Source organism: Podarcis gaigeae, assembly GCF_964106915.1.
Source record: "Podarcis gaigeae genome assembly, chromosome: 2".
In the NCBI taxonomy this organism is placed as follows: domain Eukaryota; kingdom Metazoa; phylum Chordata; class Lepidosauria; order Squamata; family Lacertidae; genus Podarcis; species Podarcis gaigeae.
In genome coordinates this window covers 25,816,974-25,837,288 of record NC_139679.1, presented here as the reverse complement: position 1 = coordinate 25,837,288, position 20,315 = coordinate 25,816,974, and the positions used below count along the sequence as shown (strand labels likewise).

Below are 20,315 nucleotides of genomic sequence, written 5' to 3'. Positions count from 1 at the left end.
TTATCTACTTGCACTTCGTGCTTTCGAACTGCTACGTTGGCAGGAGCAGGGACCAAGCAACGGGAACTCACCCCGTCTTGGGGATTTGAACCGTGAACCTTCTGATTGGCAAGTCCTAGGCTCTGTGGGGTTTAACCCAGAGCGCCACCTGTTAGGGCAACCAAAATGTTCTGCCCGCTGCGTTAAAACTAGAAAAACAATCGTCTCTACTGCAAATGAACAAGAAGGTTTTCCCTTTCTTATCTGTGACAGAAATGGAAAGGGGAAACTGACAAAGGCACTGACGTTAAGCATCAAGAGAAAATGAAATTTCAACCGTGGAGACTGTCGACTTAGCGAAAATGGCACCCTTCAGATGTTCTTGGACTCTTTCCCCAGCCAATATGGCCAATGCTGAGGGATGATGGGAGTTGTAGTTAGGCAATATGTGGAAGATACACCTTTGGTTACCCCTGGAGTAGAGGGACACAAAAGTTCACATTAAACTGTAATCACAAGTGAATTACAGCCCAATCCTATGTATGTTTTCTCAGAAGTAAGTCCCATTGAATTCAACTCTAATTGCCACTATCATTTGCACCAATATACACAGTGTGGCCATTGGAGGTGTGGCTGGAATTGGGCATCGGGTTATGCTAATAAAAGGTTAAAATTGCTAAATATGTTTTAAAAAATGCTTTTAAAAAAATTACTCAAGCATAATGTTATAATGGTTATGCTATCAGTCTGCTCTGGTTTTATTAAACTGGTCCAAACCTGATTATTTTTTTACAATGTGATTGTATTTCATATTGATACAATTGGTTTAGTCGTTCCCACTGGTGTCCCTAGGGATGAGGGGTGGTTTAAAATTATTTCAGTTAATAAAATGCAAATAATGATCTCAAATGCCTTAAAAATTCCTGCTGTAATGCCGACTCCAAACTAAGCCTACTTTCAAAAAGAAAAAGGAAATGAAAGAAACACAGTGATAGTTCATTAGGTGGTGTTGCCTTTGTTCAATTTGTGCCATATTTACAGAACACAAGTAGAGGAAAGATTACAATAATGCACCTGTTTTCAAGTTGGCTCGCCTTGGCAAAATCTGTGCAGCTCACTGCGTCAGGGTCACAATGAGCAATCAAACTAGCTGTGGCCATTCCTCACCTCAAGGCCTATTCTGAAGGACAGCGTGTGCTCTCGATGTTCAAAAACAACACTGCGCAAGTCTTCAAGAAAGATTGTTAACAGAACTTTGGCACTGATGCACTTCATCTTGTTGACGCTGCTACAATAATGAGTCATGACATGCTGCTTATGAAGAATTATATTTCTAAGTGAATTAAACTACAACCCGCCCTATGAACCGATGCTTGTTCCATATTCCCCTTTCAGCCACTGGACGTACAATTTTGCAAAAATAAAAAACAATGTGCCATAAGAACATGATGTCCCTTGCCATTCAACACGGAGCGTTTCATAACTTATTTTATGCAACAGCTTGAATAACAGAAAAAGCACAGAGGCACATAGCAACCAAAGGATGTTCATCATAGCAGAGGTGGAAAGACACTAGTGGCAATAAAGCTAACCATAAAAACAAACTTCTCAAGTAGAATTATGAATTGATTGACTCAATGTATCATCTTGGTCTCTTGTACTATGTTATGACCACGTGCTAATCCGTCACCACATTGGCAGATCTCACTAAAACGCCTCTTCTTTACATTACCAACACACAAGGTGAAGTTCTTTAGAAAAAGGGATTTTGACAACCACAGCAGAGGTCATTTAACTTATTCATTTCTACCCAAAATGTTGACTAAAAATTAGACCCAGGGTGACATTACAATGGCTTTAACCCAAATTAAGCAGCAGAACAGATAAACAAACCACTGATGAAAAACTTCAGTGGCAGCTAGAATGGTGACTGGGAGTGGCTGCCAAGACCATATAACACCGGTCCTGAAAGACCCACATTGGCTCCCAGTATGTTTCCGGGCACAATTCAAAGTGTTCATGCTGACCTTTAAAACCCTAAATGGCCTCAGCCCAGTATACATGAAGGAGTGCCTCCATCCCATCATTCAACCCGGACGGACACTGAGGTCCAGCTCTGAGGGTATTCTGGCAGTTCCCTCCCTGCGGGAAGTTAGGTTGCAGGGAAATAGGCAGAGGGCCTTCTCGGTACTGGCGCACGCCCTGTGGAACGCCCTCCCATCAGATGTCAAGGAAATAAACACCTGACTTTTAGAAGACATCTGAAGGCAGCCCTGTTTAGGGAACTTTTTTAATGTTTGATGTTTTGTTCTGTTTTTGATATTCTGTTGGGAGCCGCCCAGGGTGGCTGGGGTATAAATAAATAAATAAATAAATATTATTATTATTACTACTACTACTATTCAGCAGCGAGCATATAACAGCGGACCCAGCAGTATCAACAGGGAAAACCCGCTGTATACTGCTGAATTGGAGGACCCTATCATTTGTAGGACTTTGCAAGCAAGTGAACTAAAGACGTGGCTGCGGACTTAAACACAGCAAGCACTTTGAAGCAAAGGACCCTCTCAGGGCTCAAAGAGAGAGAAGACTAATTGTAACCTCTGTAAATAGTGTGGTATTTGTTGTTGCTGGTCTAGTAAAGACAACTCTCCTAAATGGCTGTTTTCCGTGGTTGAACTTCGGAGGCGCTACACCCAACAACACCCCAACAGTGATTAGGAGACAAAATCAGAAAATGTGGATGCATCTGAACCAATTACTGCCAAAGACACCCCAGCTTTCCATCAGGGCTCAGCACTCCTGTTGGGAGAACCAAGACCTTGCACACGCCCTCATCAAGGCAATTTTTTACCTTCTCTTTGAACTTGTCTCAAAACATTCATTCAATGCTATGGAGATGTCTCTTAAAACGGTTCATCTGAGACTTGCTGCCTACATACGGCACAACCTTTGCCAATCCAATCATTTCACCATGAACCCTTCATGTCATGCCCTGTCTTTACCGTCATAATTGGACCATTGCAAAAGAGAACATTCTGTCTTATGGCGACGCTTCTCCTTCCTAACTGCTTGCCCCCAGGGTTAAGCTCCAGCACCCACAATTTTTTTACTAAATTGAATACACAAAAACCACAGTGAAATCTGAAATGCCCAGTGGGAGCTAGTGTGCAGGAGCTTGCAGTAGGGGCAGGCTTTCAAAACAACATACAGGATTTCATCTTTAGGTTTCCAGTTTGTGGCTGGGAGAGGCAAACAAGAGGGCAGCGTTTAGAAAATGTGCCCTCTGATAACTGCCCTGCAAACTGCTGTTCTCATGCTTACGCTTGCAGCTCTCCCATTATCATGTGAACAGAAAATGACAGAGTGTAGACGGGTTGGGGTTGGGGGTTTGCCCCACTTACAAATTGATAATGGACACAGTAGCCGGAGCCAGGACTCCAGGCTGAATGAGAACTTAATGATGTCCCTGTTTGTTCAGGCAAAGACTAGCACCAAGCACCCTGGGACCTATTTTTGTTGTTTCTCTTGTTTGGTTTCAGAATCCAAAGCAATTAAGAAAAGAAATCTGTTGTGATGTGAGGGAACAAAACCCGGTTTTGCCTTGAAAAGCAAAGGAAATGGGAGTCACCTGGCCATCAACGAGAGAGAAAGAAAATGACAGGAGGCAAGCAAAGCTAAAGTGGGGAAAGGAGATTGCATCAGCTTACCAGCTCCAGCAAGACTTGAGGCAAAGACCTCCTATGCACACCAATTTTAGTACAGTCGTACCTTGGAAGCCGAATGCCTTGGGAGTCAAACGTTTTGGCTCTTGAACGCCGCAAACCCGGAAGTGAGTGTTCCAGTTTGCAAACATTCTTTGGAACCCGAACATCTGATGCGGCTTCCGATTGGCTGCAGGAGCTTCCTGCAGCCGATCGGAAGCCATGCCTTGGTTTTTGAATGCTTGGGAAGTTGAATGGACTTCCGGAACAGATCCCACTCGACTTCCGAGGTACCACTGTAATAATATTATTGGTCCATTACATATTTTGGATGGACATATGCTCCACACTCTGTGGGTGTGTGATTTCACTAGTAGTGAAAGAATAGCACCATACATAGCTCCAAATATTTCTGGAATTATACAACCTTTTCTACTAAATCTTTGAAGAAGAATATATTACCATATTTTTCGCTCTATAACACGCACCTGACCATAACACGCACATCGTTTTTAGAGGAGGAAAACAAGGGAAAAAACATTCTGAATGAAACAGTGGATGTATCATTTTTGTGCTTCATGCTGTCGCCACAGACATGTGATCTGATGGTGAATTTGAGGTGACCCAATGCAAAAATCCTGAGAATCCCTGTGGATCCATGCTTTGTAACCACGTTTTTGCACCATTGCAGCCCCAGGCAACAGTGGGTGCGTGATTTTTGGGGGGCAGGCTGTAGCCATGGACATGCTATGTGCTCTGATGGTGAATTTGGGCTGACCCAATGCAAAGATCCTGAGGATCCATGTGGATCCATGTTTTGTAACCACGTTTTTGCACCATTGCAGCCCCAGGCAACAATGGGTGCGTGGTTTTTGGGGGGCAGGCTGTAGCCATGGACATGCTATGTGATCTGATGGTGAATTTGGGCTGACCCAATGCAAAGATCCTGAGGATCCATGTGGATCCATGCTTTTTAACCACATTTTTGCACCATTGCAGCCCCAGGCAACAGTGGGTGCGTGATTTTTCGGGGGCAGGCTGTAGCCATGGACATGCTCTGTGATCTGATGGTGAATTTGGGCTGACCCAATGCAAAGATCCTGAGGATCCATGTGGATCCATGCTTTGTAACCACATTTTAAGTGGGGAGGGAAGGAAAAACACAGAAGGGACAAGGAGCAGGAGAGGGGTGTGCAGAGAAGCAGCTGGCTAAGAATGCAGGAGAGGGGTAGGGAGGAAAGGAAGGCAAAAGTTTTCCCTCACCTACCCACCCAAGCCAGCCAGCTCTCTCTCTCTCTCTCTCTCTCTCTCTCTCTCTCTCTCTCTCTCCCTCCTGCATGTTTTCACTCTGCTTTCCCCTCTGCTTGCCTGGAGGGGAGGGGCTTTCCCTGCTCTTCGTTCCGTTTGAGCAAACACAGCAAGGAAACAGAGGTGGGTGGGCAGTAAGACCCTGAGGCAGAATGCCAGAAAGCAGCCGCTTCCTCTTTTCAGGTTTCCCTTCTAGGAGACGCGCGATTTGATTTTTGCCTGCTTTTTTTTGCCTCCCCTCGCACCATTTGGCTCCAGGGACCACACATTCGCTCAATAACACGCACAGACATTTCCCCTTCCTTTTTAGGAGAAAAAATCTGTGTGTTATAGAAGGAAAAATAAGGTAAGTTAGTGCTGCAACCTTTAATAATAATAATAATAATAATAATAATAATAATAATAATAATAATATCATGAATTAGATGGCATTCTAATTTCTCTAATTTACAGCTCTGGCTGTATACAGTAAAGAATTCCCTACATGCATAGGACAGCCTGAATTCCCCAAACGCTCTCCCACTCCTCACTAGGTCTTATGCAGTTGTCGTCGCAAGTGGCTAATATTACATATGGCTTCTCAAAATTTAACATGCACGTAGAGCAAGTTCTAAATCTTGGAAATACTAAGAACATAAATTGTAAAATTCACTTGGTGCATGTGATAAGTTCTGTGAAGCCAAACATGATGTCCAACTGATGCCTTGCTCAGGTTTTGGAGATTTCCCTCAGCAAAACAGCATCTTATTCATGAAAAAAGGAAGTATTTTTCAATACTCCTTTGAGTTTGAGGCTAGTTGCAATCTCCAAGGGCCAAATTAGGAAAACTTCAGAGTTCACCACGAGAGTTCAGAAGTCCTCACTTCTTCCTCAACACAGTCTCGTGAAATTATATAACCAAGGACTGTGCCCCTCCTGCTCAGGAAACCCAAGGTAAGCAAGCAAAAAATTATGTGCCCCACCCACCACACCCTCAGTTAAAGGAACGCTTTAAATAATAACACCCTGGAGAGTGCTGCTTAGATTTTTCACTTCAGGCAACGAAAAATCTCAGGCCTTTCCATCTGGAATGTTGATAAATTAGGATGCAAAAAGCTGATTTGGACTATGGACTGCATCCTGTTGTTGCCACCGAGGGCAAAAAGAAACACACCGTACCACTGTAATAAAGGCCACACTATTTCCACACAAAAAATCAGCTAAATATTAAGGTTAATTCCATACCTGGTGTCCTTTATTTGACCGCCCGAAGAGGACCTCAGACACATCCATACCATCAAACTGTCTGTTGGGAGGGAGGCTTGCATTTGCCAGAGAAACCAAGGTAGGGAATATATCTAAAGTGCTGCAGGAGAGAAGAGACTGTGATCAGAAGAACACAGGACAGGAACAGTGTTCAAGAAGCAAGAGCTACTTCACCACGAAGGAGAGCTTTGGAGCAAATAAAATTAACACACACCCCCACCCCGGTCATAACACATTCTACACCAAAAGTACAGAATTCAGATGAGTACCTCACTTACGCAAAAAAGCAACAACCCTATATCAACCAGACTGGACCTCCTCTTTTTCAGGTTGGTACGTGTGTGTTTTAAGAAACAAAGAAATTCAATTCCCAAACACAAATCCAACTACAAAATATACCATTTGCACATACTGACTATTTTACCTTAAGGGTTGGATTCATTGTCAGGACATTTCCTCAAGGATTAGATTTGGGGAAGGATGTAGGGGTGGGGAAAGGTCACAAAAATGGTGGGGAGAAAATAGATATATTGATTTGAGATGGAGGGCAGCAATTGTACAGAAAAAGGATCTTTGTACAGGACACTCAAACCCAACTTCTCAAATGCTAATCTGCCAAGTAATATGCTCCAAGGAACTTGAGCCAAAGCCTCGCATTAGACTGAAATTATTTACATCCATATTAATTAGCACATTTAAATGAGTGAGCACCCCCTTTTACAAATGTTAATTTGCTAGGAGGAAGCTGGCTATATCGCTGAATCACCCAAGAGAAGGGTGGTCCAGTGCCTGCAGTTCTTGATGGAAAATTAATGAATGCCTAGTGGACACAAATGCCATGTGGAAAATTTCTAATGCCTCAAGTGCAGAATGGGTTCCCAAATTATGGAGCAGCATTATGTTATTTCCACTTATCGTCTCCAGCTCTTGATCATGAAGACAGTGGCCTCACTGAGGTTTGTTCTGAGGTAAATATGATGGGAGGGATGCTAGCATATAATGAACAAGACTTCCTTATGCTGCGTCAGACAGATGCCCAGCGGGGTTGTATCTGGGGAAGAACTGGGCCCAGGTGTTTGATGATGAGTGACATCCTTGTTCTGCTGGCTCCACTCTCCTCTTTCCAAGGCCAGGTGCCCAGAAAAAGTAGACACGTCCCTTATATATGCACCTGCTTCCCCCTTACCACTGGGCCTTCCTTTCCTGCTGTCCCTATGCCATTGGAGTGCCAGAGGGCAGCTCAGTAAGGCCAGAGGGAGTTAGCAACTCCTTCAGAAAACACAGAAAGGTGGGCTCAGTTGTGATGGCGCATAGTCTCTGAACCACTTGATGCACATGAGTTCCAGAAGAGACCCAAGCAACAACCCAGACGTGTATGGAACCATACAAAGGACCCACAGAAATACCAAGATTTGAGCTCCAAGTTCCATCAAACCTCAAGGCCACATAGCTTCCTGTCAAGACTTGCATACTGGTGGGGAGCCAGGGTGGGTCAATATAAACTTCTATTGTGCGCTGCCGGGTCCAGCTGCACAGAAACACTACAATGATGCAGTCCTTGGCGATAAAACCACAGTGGCAGGATTAAATAAGTAAGGTAAATACATCAGAATTATGCCATGCTGAGCACATCAATTCACTTTCTAGGAAAGTATGGTTTCACTTATGTACAGCACAGCAGCTTCCATACGAAGCCAGGATGGAAAATGAGAGTGGCATTGGGTTCTGCAGTTGCCACCATCAACTCTATCAACATTTCCACTGCAGTCTTCTTATTTCAGGGACTTAAACCTGAGCCACAAAGCACATGATTCCATAATCATATACTTGATAACACAGCACATGGAGTGTGGTACTGTAATAATACACACACACAGCTGGGTAATCTGACATCCAGCAACCAGCACAATATGGGAAATGGATCACTGAAGCAGCTCAACAGAAGATGGTCAAGCTTGTAATTGATCCTAATCACCTGGAGATTGAACCAATTCAGCTGGTTTCTTCAAATTAGTATGCAAGTAGGCTAAACACCTGATGCTTCTTGTATATCACAGACACAAGGGATGTCTTCAAGGGATGTCTTCCCCTGGATTCCTGGGAGAGGAAGAGCTAACACACCTCACATCTTCCACATCAGTCATGGTTTTATTAATATTTTATTTTCTTATTGTTGTCTTTTTAAATAAGCCAGGCAGTATTAGGGATGCTCGAGGAATTCATTCTTTGACCATTTTAATAAAAAGGGACAGGATTAATGTTTAGATCATAAATAAAACCTTCGGAGCAAATAAATAAATAAAATCTTCAGAGCAGTTTGTGTTCTTGTGCTGCAATGTAATGCATTTTTAAAATCTCTGAATGTTAGTTAACATTGTTTTGACGGAACACAATTTGGGAGAGTTCCTCTAAAAGGCAGCTAATGTCCATTATTAGGAGTCATAGTCTAATTTGCAGAGTGAATATGGAATCTTGAGGTTCCAGGCACTTCCGCTTTGCTGCCTGTGCTGCGCAAACTAGCAGACCCATTTTCAAAAGCAATTTTCAGGCTTGGAAAACTTGGCACAACACACCTAACTTCTTGGATATTGCCACTCCATTCCCTTCCTGGAACACCCAGATTTTGCAGTGGGAAGCATGAATGTGCAGGTTATAAGAGGCCTTTTTGAGAATGTCAAGCCAATTAGCAGAGAAAACATTGTCGCAATGATGCAGAGGTACAGAAAAAATTGGTTGCATGGCGTCCAAATACAAAGCTTTTCTAGCACACTGGAGAAAATGCCATGAATTCACAAAAGTTTAAAATGTTTGTAAGTATGTGCCTCCAGCAAGCTTACCAGGAAAAAAGAGAACAGTTTCACTAATTAATAACCTATTTGTTGAGGGGTTTTTGTTTGTTTTAGTTTTTTTCAAACTATGGGATTAGAAATGGTGTGGGAGACAGACCAGGGTCTGTTATTTGAGATTCAGCTTGGGAGGTTGTATAGAGAGGAACAGCACCCTTCAAAACAGCTTCAACGTTAGCAATGAAGTTCTTAATTAAACTGATGCATCGGTGCATAGCTGTCAACCGTCCCTTATTTGGCGGGAAAGTCCCTTATCCTAGCGCCGTGTCCCGCTGTTGTCCCTTATTGATGATGTCCCTTAAATTTCCCGGGTTTCAAAGGAAGCAGCTCCTCTCCCTCCCTCCCTGCGGGCCAGGGAGGAGGGAGGCTCCAACTGTGTTACTCACCCAAAAAGGAGTCTAAGAACAACTGCGGGGGGTGGAGCTTGCATGCCTTGTGCCGATCAAATCGGCCGCGTTGCCTGGGGACTCGCCTTTGCTCAGTGCTTCCCAGCGGAGAGGTGACGGTGTTTTCCTTGCTGCATCTGCTTTGCTGGGTTGCTGCACTGTGGGAACCAAAGCTTGAGGCTTTGTTTGGCTGCTGGTTGGGCTTTCTGCCTTTGGCTCGGAGGGGCTCAGAAGTTGAACATACCTGTGCTCGCAAAATCCCTTATTTTGGCTGCTGATCCCTTATTTTCGAGGCTGCTGGTCCCTTATTTTCAAATCTGTAAGTTGACAGCTATGCATCGGTGACACCTTAAAGGTAAAGGTAAAGGTACCCCTGCCCGTACGGGCCAGTCTTGACAGACTCTGGGGTTGTGCACCCATCTCACTTGAGAGGCCAGGGGCCAGCGCTGTCCAGAGACACTTCCGGGTCACGTGGCCAGCGTGACAAAGCTGCATCTGGCGAGCCAGCGCAGCACACGGAAACGCTGTTTACCTTCCCACCAGTAAGCGGTCCCTATTTATCTACTTGCACCCGGGGGTGCTTTCGAACTGCTAGGTTGGCAGGCGCTGGGACCGAGCAATGGGAGCGCACCCCACCGCGGGGATTCGAACCACCGACCTTTCGATCGGCAAGCCCTAGGCGCTGAGGCTTTTACCCACAGCGCCACCCGCGTCCCACAAGGTGACACCTTACCTTAGTTAAATTAATGCATTTTTTGCACAATCAACCAAGTGAAAGGACAAGTGAAAGCAGGTAACTTTGATGATGCCATGATAGTTAAAGCCTGCTTTCTGTTTCCCTTCTAGCTACATAACCTGATGATGCACCTTCCCAAAAAGTCACATGCCGCGAACCTGAACTCTTAGGTAACGGCACCTACGCACACAACAAACAGCCACCGCTCAATCTATAGAGCTCTGCCAAAGCACTTTGCTGCAAAACGATGGCACAATTTCTTCCTTATTCATTTGGGCGACCTACTTTACTGACCTACTTTTTAATGAGCAGGAAAATCAAAGTCATTGCGGGCACTCGTCATCAAATGCCGTTAAGCGAAGCAGTTTGGCACGACAGATTTTGGTGGAAAGGCACCAGCTCCACGCCATGAGGCATGGGAAACTGATAAGCATTTTCCACTCAATGGAAGAGAAAATGAGCGCCTGCTCCCTAGCTAGAGGTCTAGGAAAAAGAGTTGGCTCTGCACAGGTTGAGAACCCAGGTGTGTAAATGCAGAGGAACCACAGACAGAAAAAGGACAAGTTTTAAGATTTGCAGTGACACAGAGAAGGAAAAGCATAGCAGCGAATGCTGGGAACATCAGCTGCTTTCTCTATGACTCTGCACTTGTAGAGACAAACAGAAAGAAAACACCAGTTAGGAAATCGAAAGTGCCTTAGAAAATACAAGAGGCAACAAATGGACAGCTAAGAGCACCAGGTAAGCCTCCTTGGGTAGGGAAGGGATTCCAAAGGAACAGTCCTCTGCAACATAACCCTCAATGCGTGATCCTGAAAGCGGCTTTGAACCCTCAGTTGTGGGGGCAACCTTTGTTCACAGAGCAGCTTCTCAGCTAACTCCATATATCCTGATTTCCGCCTGTTCATTACTCACCACTTCTAGTGGGTCCCATATTCTCAAAGGCCGTGCATGCAAAACCTCTGACGTCAACTATTCACGCACGGCAGTTCATCATTTATCAATATGCTTCCTTCCTTCCTAAACATTAGGAAGAACTTCCTGACAGTAAGACCTGTTCGACAGTGGAATTTGCTGCCAAGGAGTGTGGTGGAGTCTCCTTTGGAGGTCTTTAAGCAGAGGCTTGACAACCATATGTCAGGAGTGCTCTGATGGTGTTTCCTGCTTGGCAGGGGGTTGGACTCGATGGCCCTTGTGGTCTCTTCCAACTCTATGATTCGATGATTCCTTTCTCAGACATCCAGGTGCACTGAAGGAGGCTCCCGCCCACAAGCATTCGTGCCACAATGATTTTGCTAGCCGCTGGGGAGCCAAAGGATTCACCTCTCCTTCCTGTCCATCCTACCCAACCCTGCAGTTGTTGCTGGTCTTTAAAAGCACCAATTGCCCACGATTCCAAAGAAATTATTGGTCTTGTAGTGTTAAATATGCACAGTTGAGATAAAGTCTTTCCCAACAGATGCTTAGCGACTGTTCCATGAAAATGCTGGAGCCCAGCCAGCAATGCCACCCTTTTCACAATACAGCCAGCTGGGTTCTCCTCCTTTTCCCAGGGCAACTAGCTTCATGTGGGAGGTACATGCTGTCAGCCGAGATGATGGGAGCAAAAGATAGAAAGAATCTCTCCCACCCACCACCCCCATAAATCCTCCTATATCTTCGCACTGGGATAATCATATATGTAACCAAGAGCTGCTACACACAGTACTGAAATTTAGCATCACCGCAGTGCAGTGAAGAAATATTCATCTTGCATGGAATATGGATCAGGAAAGCCATTGGGTTTAGTGGGAGGGAGGCAGTTGCTGCTAACCTAAGTTTAATGTATCTAATAATAATAATAATAATAATAATAATAATAATAATAATAATAATATAATATCCTGTCCATCTGGCTGGGTTTCCCCAACCACTCTGGGTGGCTCACAACAGAGGACTTGGAGGTGAGTCTCTGCCTGTTTGTTTAAGTTTTAATTAATAAACATAACAGGAAAAAGGGGGAGATAAATTAATAAAAATTAATAAAAATAGCAATAAAGCAAAATTGTACAACCTTGTACAACCCTCTGTAATGCAGGAATCTCAACACGTTTGAAACCATTCCGGACCCTGCTTAGCTCTGCAAATGTGCTAGCAGTTTTATTACTGTGCCACTTTTTTTTAGACTCTTAGCCACCGTAAACAATCACAGAAAACGTACTTTTGTTGTCCATCCATTAGTCCCTCAAACTACAGGAGTGCTCCAAAATCCACAAATAACAAGTATTTCTCAGAAACAAAGTAGATATAAATAAACATTTCTGAGCAGAAAGAAAATACCACAGGACTTGCCCCCACATTAGATGCAAACGTCACATGTAACTTGGCCCCAAGTTTCTAACACACTGTATGTACTAGGATTTCAGCAACCCCAATTCAACACAGACAATCTCCCGAGTTTCACAGTAAGACTTAAAACGCATCCTAGAATTGCACCAAACGCTTAGAGAGGAAGGCATTTCATTTCTGGGGAAAGGCACCCAATTCCACTAGATAGTTCACCGGAACAATCCATTCTCAGAGCACCATGCTCTTGTCTGCATACTTGTTGATGCAAAAAATACTCAAGAATGTTTTGTTTCAGTGAAACACTAGGCATGAGCTTTTGACACACAAATACTTTGGTTGCCATTTTACATTTTTGCTCTATCTCTCAATAGCTATCTTCCCAGCTATCAAAGACCTGTTACGATCACTAGATCATAACATGTCACTCATTATCATCTTTTTTATTGAGGCTCGGATTCTGTAATTATGGCTGGCTGATTGTAATAGATGTACGACTACTGCTAAGTAAGCAACAACAACTGCCAATCTTTCCGTTGAATAATAACTCCAAAATATATAGCTTACAAACACCATACAGTATCCGTGACACACCAGCACTGATGCACCTTTTCTAAACTTCAGCATAAGGAGGCAGTGGAGAATGAAAGCGTTTAGCCTCAAGGCTTCGCATAAGTAGTCAGATTGTGACAGCGTTCTGGGCTAACTCCTTAGAAACAGCCTGCAGAAGACTGAAATGTCACAGCAATTAATGGCATTAGTAATAACTTTTGTGGTGCACGGAAAGACATTTCCGTGGCCAAAGGGGCTTACATAATGCCAATTAATAAGGAAATCACACCCAAGGAACTCATTTACAACTACTTATAAAAGCCCAATTATCACTGCTATTATTCCAGTGGTTTTACCCTTGCAATCCCAAAGAGATTTATGTCCACTGTTGAAAGCAACAACAAGGGGACTTGGGGTCCAAAAAGCTGGGATCAGGGATGTTGTCGTTTAGTCGTGTCTGACTCTTCGAGACCTCATGGACCAGAGCACACCAGGCACTCCTATCTTCCACTGCCTCCCGCAGTTTGGTCAAACTCATGTTAATAGCTTCGAGAACACTGTCCAACCATTTTATCCTCTGTCGTCCCCTTCTCCTTGTACCCTCCATCCTTCCCAACATCAGGGTCTTTCCCAGGGAGTCTTCTCTTCTCATGAGGTGGCCAAGTATTGGAGCCTCAGCTTCAGGATCTGTCCTTCCAGTGAGAACTCAAGGCTGATTTCCTTCAGAATGGATAGGTTTGATCTTCTTGCAGTCCATGGGACTTCTCAAGAGTCTTCTCCAGCATCATAATTCAAAGGCATCAATTCTTTGGCAATCAGCCTTCTTTCTGGTCCAGCTCTCACTTCCATACATCACTACTGGGGAAACCATAGTTTTAACTATACGGACCTTTGTCAGCAGGGATCAGAGATAGAAGGCCCTAAAATCGGAAAAGCCCACTCCCAATGGTAATAGCCAGAGGCACCGTCAAGAGCATCAAGAGCATCATCTAAGCCAGGTACACAGTGGATGGTAATCAAAGGTGATGTGCAGACAGGAGCTGAGAGCAGGGAAGTAGATAAGATGTATGCAACATAAAGAGGTCAGCAGCAGCTTGCTCCTGCCCGGATGACTTAATATCCAGAGCAGAAGGTGGTGAAATCGTATTGGTTCCCTAGGCTCCTGGGTTCAAATCCCTACACAGCCAGGAAATACACACCAGTTGGCCTTGGGCAAATAATGGTCTCAGTTCACAGAGTTGTTTTGAGGATTCTGTCCTGAGCCTGCCTGTCCCTGAGATAAGCCAGGGAAAGAGCATAAATAACAAGAATTGATGTGAGCATGTTTCTACCAGCAGGTCAAGGCCAGATTACAATTCCAAAGCAAAGATCCTGGGGTTATATAATAATAATAATAATAAAATTTATTTATACCCCACCCACCCCAGCCAAGACAGGGCTCAGGGCAGCTAACACCAGGTATAAAACAATTGATTAAAATACAGCTTAAAAACAAGATTAAAATGTAGTCTCATTTCAGTAGAAACTCAAATCAAAAACTTTTTGGGGATGAAAACGTCAAATCTTCACCAAGGCCAACTATCCAGACTGGTCCTACGTGGGCCAGAAAAAAAGCCAAGGAAGTCCCCAAATAAGAGTTCCATCACAGGAGGAGAAAGGAAAAAGGAAAGAAGGAAGGGGATCAAGTTGATTCCAAGCCAAAGGCCAGGCAGAACAACTCTGTCTTACAGGCCCTGCGGCAAGAAATCAGATCTTGCAGGGCCCTGGTCTCCTGAGACAGAGCGTTCCACCAGGCCGGAGCCAGTGTTGAAAAGGCCCTGACACAATACACCTCTTTTTGCCCTTGCATGCCTGATTTTTTTCAAAAGAAATCACTGGTGCTGTCGGAGAAGGCAACGTTGGGGCAAGGCAACCCCTGACTGTCACCTGCTGGAACCTGTGATACAAGCAGAACGGTTTTTAAACACTCACACCTACTTCAGGCTGTGCTTTATCTTTTGGTTCTCAAGCAAGTGTTAGCTGTGCCGTAGCTTCCTGAGATCTTGTCTCCCAGGAGTGATGCCAAGGAGATGACACCCCAGGGAGCATCTTACACTGTTGCAATCTGGCCTTGGAAACACCTGATTCCCACGCATAGACAGTGACAGCCTTGACTGCTCCCTGGGTTGCTTTCCCCTCCTCATGGGAGATGCAGAACTATGTGCTCCTGGCTACTGGTGACTTGGAGGAGAGCAACCACCAGGGGCTGTTTAGGGGAAGGGATAGTGGCCACGATCCCTTTCAAACACCTCACAAGATGCACCTGCGCTAGGGTTGCCCCCGTTCCTTAGAAAAACAGGGTCGCCCCGTTTTGAACAGCAGCGTCCCCTGTGCTGTTTGGGATGCCTTTTGCCCCATTTTCAGTCATGGAAAATATAAAATGGGCATTAAAAGTTTCCTCCTTTGTGCACTCACCCCAACATGCTTGTCTTGTGCAGCCTAGCTTGCTAGGCACCTCAGAAGTTAAGCCAGATGATTGATGCTCCAGGTTAGCCAATAGAGCTCAGCAGCCTGCAGCAGGCTCTTCTGGAATGGGCCGAGCTCTTGCCGATGGCTCTAAGAGGGAAGAGCAAAACGTTCCCCGGAGCAGCAGCCTCAGCCCCTTCAAAGCTAAGAATTTGTCGTTATCTCTCCCCCTCGTTCCTCTTTTGGCTGGGTTTCTACATTTCTCATCTTTCTGGCAGGCAGAAATCCAGCAGGTGGGAAAGATTTCCTTTCCATATTGTTCTTGGATGGCTTGCAGTGACTGGCAGATTCATTTGGTCATTGCAGTGGATTGCTTTGAACTCATTTCTGCACCAGGTAAAAGTAAATTTTACACCCACAAATTCCCCTCTTTTTTGCCTGACCTGTCCCGTATTTTGCCCAAACAAAAGTGGCAACCCGAACCTGTACCCTCCCCTCCTTTGCTGCCAAGCGCAATGCCCCCTTTGCCCCATCTCCTATTCCTCTCTCTTGAAGGCACTTTGCAAAGCGTCGCCGCCAACAGCAGGAAGCAAAATAGATCCCACAGTTCCTGTCGCCATTTGTGACTGCTTAGCTGTTTGCCTATGAAAGCAAAGCTCGGTACCACTTTAGGAAAACAAGAGGGCAGGCCTGCACTCTCCACATCTACACTTAAGACCCAGTAACCACAGTTTTCAGTGCTGAGGACCACATGCCAGGCTGTGGGTTGGAGGCAAAAGGAGGAGGAGCAATAGATTGCATTTCTACCTCTGTACAGTGAGATAGTTTTACACTCACACACAGCCTGCTGGTGTTACACTCAACAACAGCAACAACAACATCAGTGATGATGATGATGATGATGATGATGATGATGATGATAATAATAATAATAATGTATTTTGTGTTTTTATATTGTTATTTTATCTTGTGAGACCTGCGAGTATAGGGTGGTATATAAATTTTAACAACAACAACAATATTAATTAATAACAACAACAACAATAACAATAGCAACAATAATAATGTTGTTGTTGAAATTTATATACAACCCTATACCCGCAGGTCTCCAGACAAAATCACAATATAAAAACACAAAATACAAAATAAAAACAAAAGCAAAAGCAACCCAATCACCCCCTCCCAACACATTTTAAAGACATTGGATTATTTCATGTATTTTTAATTTTTTGTTGGAAGCTGCCCAGAGTGGCTGGGGAAACCCAGACAGATGGGCAGGGTATAAATAATAAAGTGTTGTTGTTGTTGTTAGATGTTAATCAGTCAAAGGCCTGGATAAAGAGGAACGTTTTTGCCTGGCGCCTAAAGATGTATAATGAAGGCGCCAGGCAAAATTCCTTGAGGAGAGCATTCCACAGAAGGGGAGCCACTGCAGAGAAGGCCCTTTCTCGTGTTGCCACCCTCCGCACCTCTCGTAGAGGGAGTGGGGCACACGAAGAAGGGCCTCAGAAGAGATGATCTCAGGGTGCGGGTACTATCTTCCAGGACCATCTCAGCAGTCCTGACAACAGTACTGTAAGACAGACCCCACATTAAGAATCCTATCTTATGTATGGGGGAAGCTGAGGATGAGAGGCAGCAGTTTGCCAAAAGCAAAGTTAATGACAGAGGTGAGATCTGAACGGTCAGCTTCCCACTTATTAACACATTTTGGCCAAGACAACAAAAAGCTCATCCACGAAATACCATGCAGAGTAACAATACAGAAGCAAGTATCCTTGACTGCTTAAAAGCAGTGTCCCCAGCAGGCCATCTGGATTAATGTGGGCGCTCTCTATAGGTTTTTGTCTGTGTGCGGTAAGCAGTTTTTGATTCATGATACCAATGCAGTTACCAATCACAACAAAAAGCATTGCATCACTTTACAGCAGCCGTTCTCTGCCTTGAGTCCCTAGATGTTGTTGGACTACAATTCCCATCATTCCTAGCCAGCATGGCCAGTGGACAAGGATGATAGGAGTTGTAGTTCAGTAGCATCTGAGGACCCAAGTTTGAGAAAGGCTGCCTTAGGGACAAACACATTTATTATGGCACAAGCTTTCAGGAACCAGTCAAGTTGATCAGAAGCATGAAGTACTAGAGAGTTGGAAGCAATGAGGTCAGAAGGAAGTGAAGTTACGTAAGGTTATTAGTGGGGAATAATTTTTACTCCCGTTCTCATGAGACAGGGATTTTGAAATCTTTATCCGAGTAAACATCTCAAAAGTTAACTTTTGGGCACTTTCAAACCCAGCATTCTCCAGAAGGAAAACAACCCCCTTGGAAGAACTCAGCTGTTGACTCAGTGGCCAGCACCTCTGAACCCCTTCACCCTGAACAGCCACAATTTTTTTTTGTCCCCTCTGCCCCAAAAAGCCTTCTTCTTAATCCTTATTTGCTGACACGGTCACACAGGTCTGAGAAAGGAGCTAAAGAGTGCAGAGGGTTGCATAAATCTGTGGGGGCTTAACAGAGTTTATTACTAGTTAACTCAGGACAACACCTCCATTTTCGTTGTTCTGTTTATCCCTCTGGAAACGGCAGGTTCCTCCACTTCCCAGGAATGTATGTTCTCAGCAGTTCCGGTTCACGCCAGAGCAGTTCAGCTGTTCCCCACATGAAGCCTGTGCCAGTTTTGGGTTTGGCCATCAACGCCCCTCTCCAGGTGGATCTTGAAAATGATCCCAGAAGAACAGCAGGCACTGTTACGTTCTCTTACCTCAACATTACAGGACTCGTGGCATTTGCCGGGATCTTCCCTGCCCAGTAGGCAAGCGTGGGAACCCGGTGACCCCCTTCCCAGGTCGTTTGCTTTGCTGAGCTCCCGCCTGCAAAATTTAAACAGAGAAAATGTATTTGCGGAGGCCTGTCTGCCAGGAGAGTTCCCAAAGAGCCAAGATTGCAAAACAAAAGCTAAATAGTTAAGAGACAGGGGGACAAGTTCTCTCCTTTTAAAAAATGAGACAAACAATCCAATAACGGGGATGTGAAATTGTGCTAGCCCAAAACAGTGCATAACATAAATGATACAGCAATCCTAATGATCTCATCAATTCCTTCCTCTGCAATGCTTCAGTTTATTCAGCACTGGCAACAGCAGAATGCAAGGCCTATTCAAGGTTGAACCTGGGATATTTTTAGCTTTTGCAACATGCACAGGGTGGGGACGGGGGAGACACTCCTGAAGATTATAAATGTTTACAAAGTACTGGTGCAGCACATAGCATGCTAAGCTTGAGCTCCATCCCAGCTGGATTGGCCGAATTTGGGTTAAGTCATCATGGTCTTGCAGTCACATTAACCTTCCTTCAGGACTAGCTGTGAATGCGCACAAGGCAAAGACTTGGCATGGACAAAAAGTGTGATGTCAAATCATCTACATAAAAGCCCAGTACAGTTGTACCTTAGAAGTCGAACGGAATCTGTTCCGGAAGTCCATTCTGACTTCTAAAACTTTCAGAACCCAAAGCGCAGCTTCTGATTGGCTGCTGGAAGCTCCTGCAGTCAATCAGAAGCTGTGGAAGCCCTGTCGGATGTTCGGCTTCCAGAAATAGTTCGCAAACTGGAACACTCACTTCCGGGTTTGTGGCGTTCAGGAACCAAAAGGTTTGAGAACTAAGCTGTTCAAAAACCAAGGAACGACTGATAGATGGGGGTAGGGAATGAAGTGCAAATCCTGCTGTGGAGTCTGGAGTCACTGCCAGGACGAGGGACAGAGCAGGGAGGGAATGACAGCTGTGGCTGAGAGGAGGAAGCGAGGACAGGCTTGTCGGGGAGTGGGCTTGGACCGCTCTGCCTTAACACAAAGGAACACAGGAAGCTGCCTTAGACCAAGTCAAAAGTTCATCTGGTTTTGCATTGTCCACCTTGGCATTTCAGTGGCTTCCCCAAGATTTCAGAGAGAAGTTTCTCCCAGTCCTACTTGGAGACGATGGGGGCTGCATCTGGGACTTTCTGCATGCAAGGAAAATGCACTAACACTGAGCTATGGCCTCTAATGCGTACACTTGCAGCAGCAGCAGCAGCAGCGAAAACATAGTTTCAGAGACAGTGCACCTGACAAAGGGTCAGGATGAAGAGAGGTGGGTGGAAAGGCTGACCTCTGATCTAGGAGATGCAAAGGTTCTCCGCTGACAACAAAAAGAACTCATGAGAGCAGGTGCCCCGCTTTAAAAACTTTTTATTCCACTTTCAAGATTTAGGAAGAACACCTTCGCCTTCCATTGTACTTCTTATAAATAGTTTCAAAAGTCGCACAGCTGTTTTCAACCACTGGAACATCCACATTTTTTCTCATTGCCTAAGTCAGATAGGAGGCATACAGGAAACACTTTAATTGATTCCGATTCAGTTCTGCTTGTACATCTAGTCCTCAGGGGCTAGACAGAGATGGGCTTGTCTGTGCTTTGTTTCCCCAACAAGATTTGGAAATGTTTGGTACGTAGAGCTGTTACATCCAGACTGCATAAACATTTATATAACCATGTCAGACCGTGCTGCTTTGTTTAAAAATGATCTCTCCTCCTCATGCTGCTGCTGCTGCTGCTGCTGCTGCTGCTGATGGCAAATTGTTTTTATTTAACAAAATATATAAGTTGCTTGACTGCAGCAAAAATCTCTGAAACGGTTTACAAGAAGTTTCAAAATTACCTGTACAGTTTTAAATATTGAAAAACAATTATTTTAGGACACATTAGCCCCTACACATTTGCACAAAAATGTTCTAAGCAGGCCATGAAAACAGTACAGG

At 44.6% G+C, this 20,315-nt stretch overlaps 1 protein-coding gene across 6 annotated transcripts in view; it reads right to left on the bottom strand.

Annotated features, from left to right (window-relative positions):
* ARSG (arylsulfatase G) overlaps positions 1–20,315 on the bottom strand; it is a gene marked incomplete at its 5' end in the record, with an annotated part of 82,554 nt that overhangs the window by 24,398 nt on the left and 37,841 nt on the right. For all 6 annotated transcript variants that reach the window (XR_014561347.1, XR_014561348.1, XM_083727601.1 and 3 more), the window contains 2 exons: positions 6,216–6,336; positions 18,285–18,393. Coding sequence is in view for 4 of the 6 variants with exons in the window: in XM_083727601.1 (XP_083583727.1) it covers positions 6,216–6,336; positions 18,285–18,393 (230 nt within the window). The remainder of the gene's footprint in view (positions 1–6,215; positions 6,337–18,284; positions 18,394–20,315) is intronic.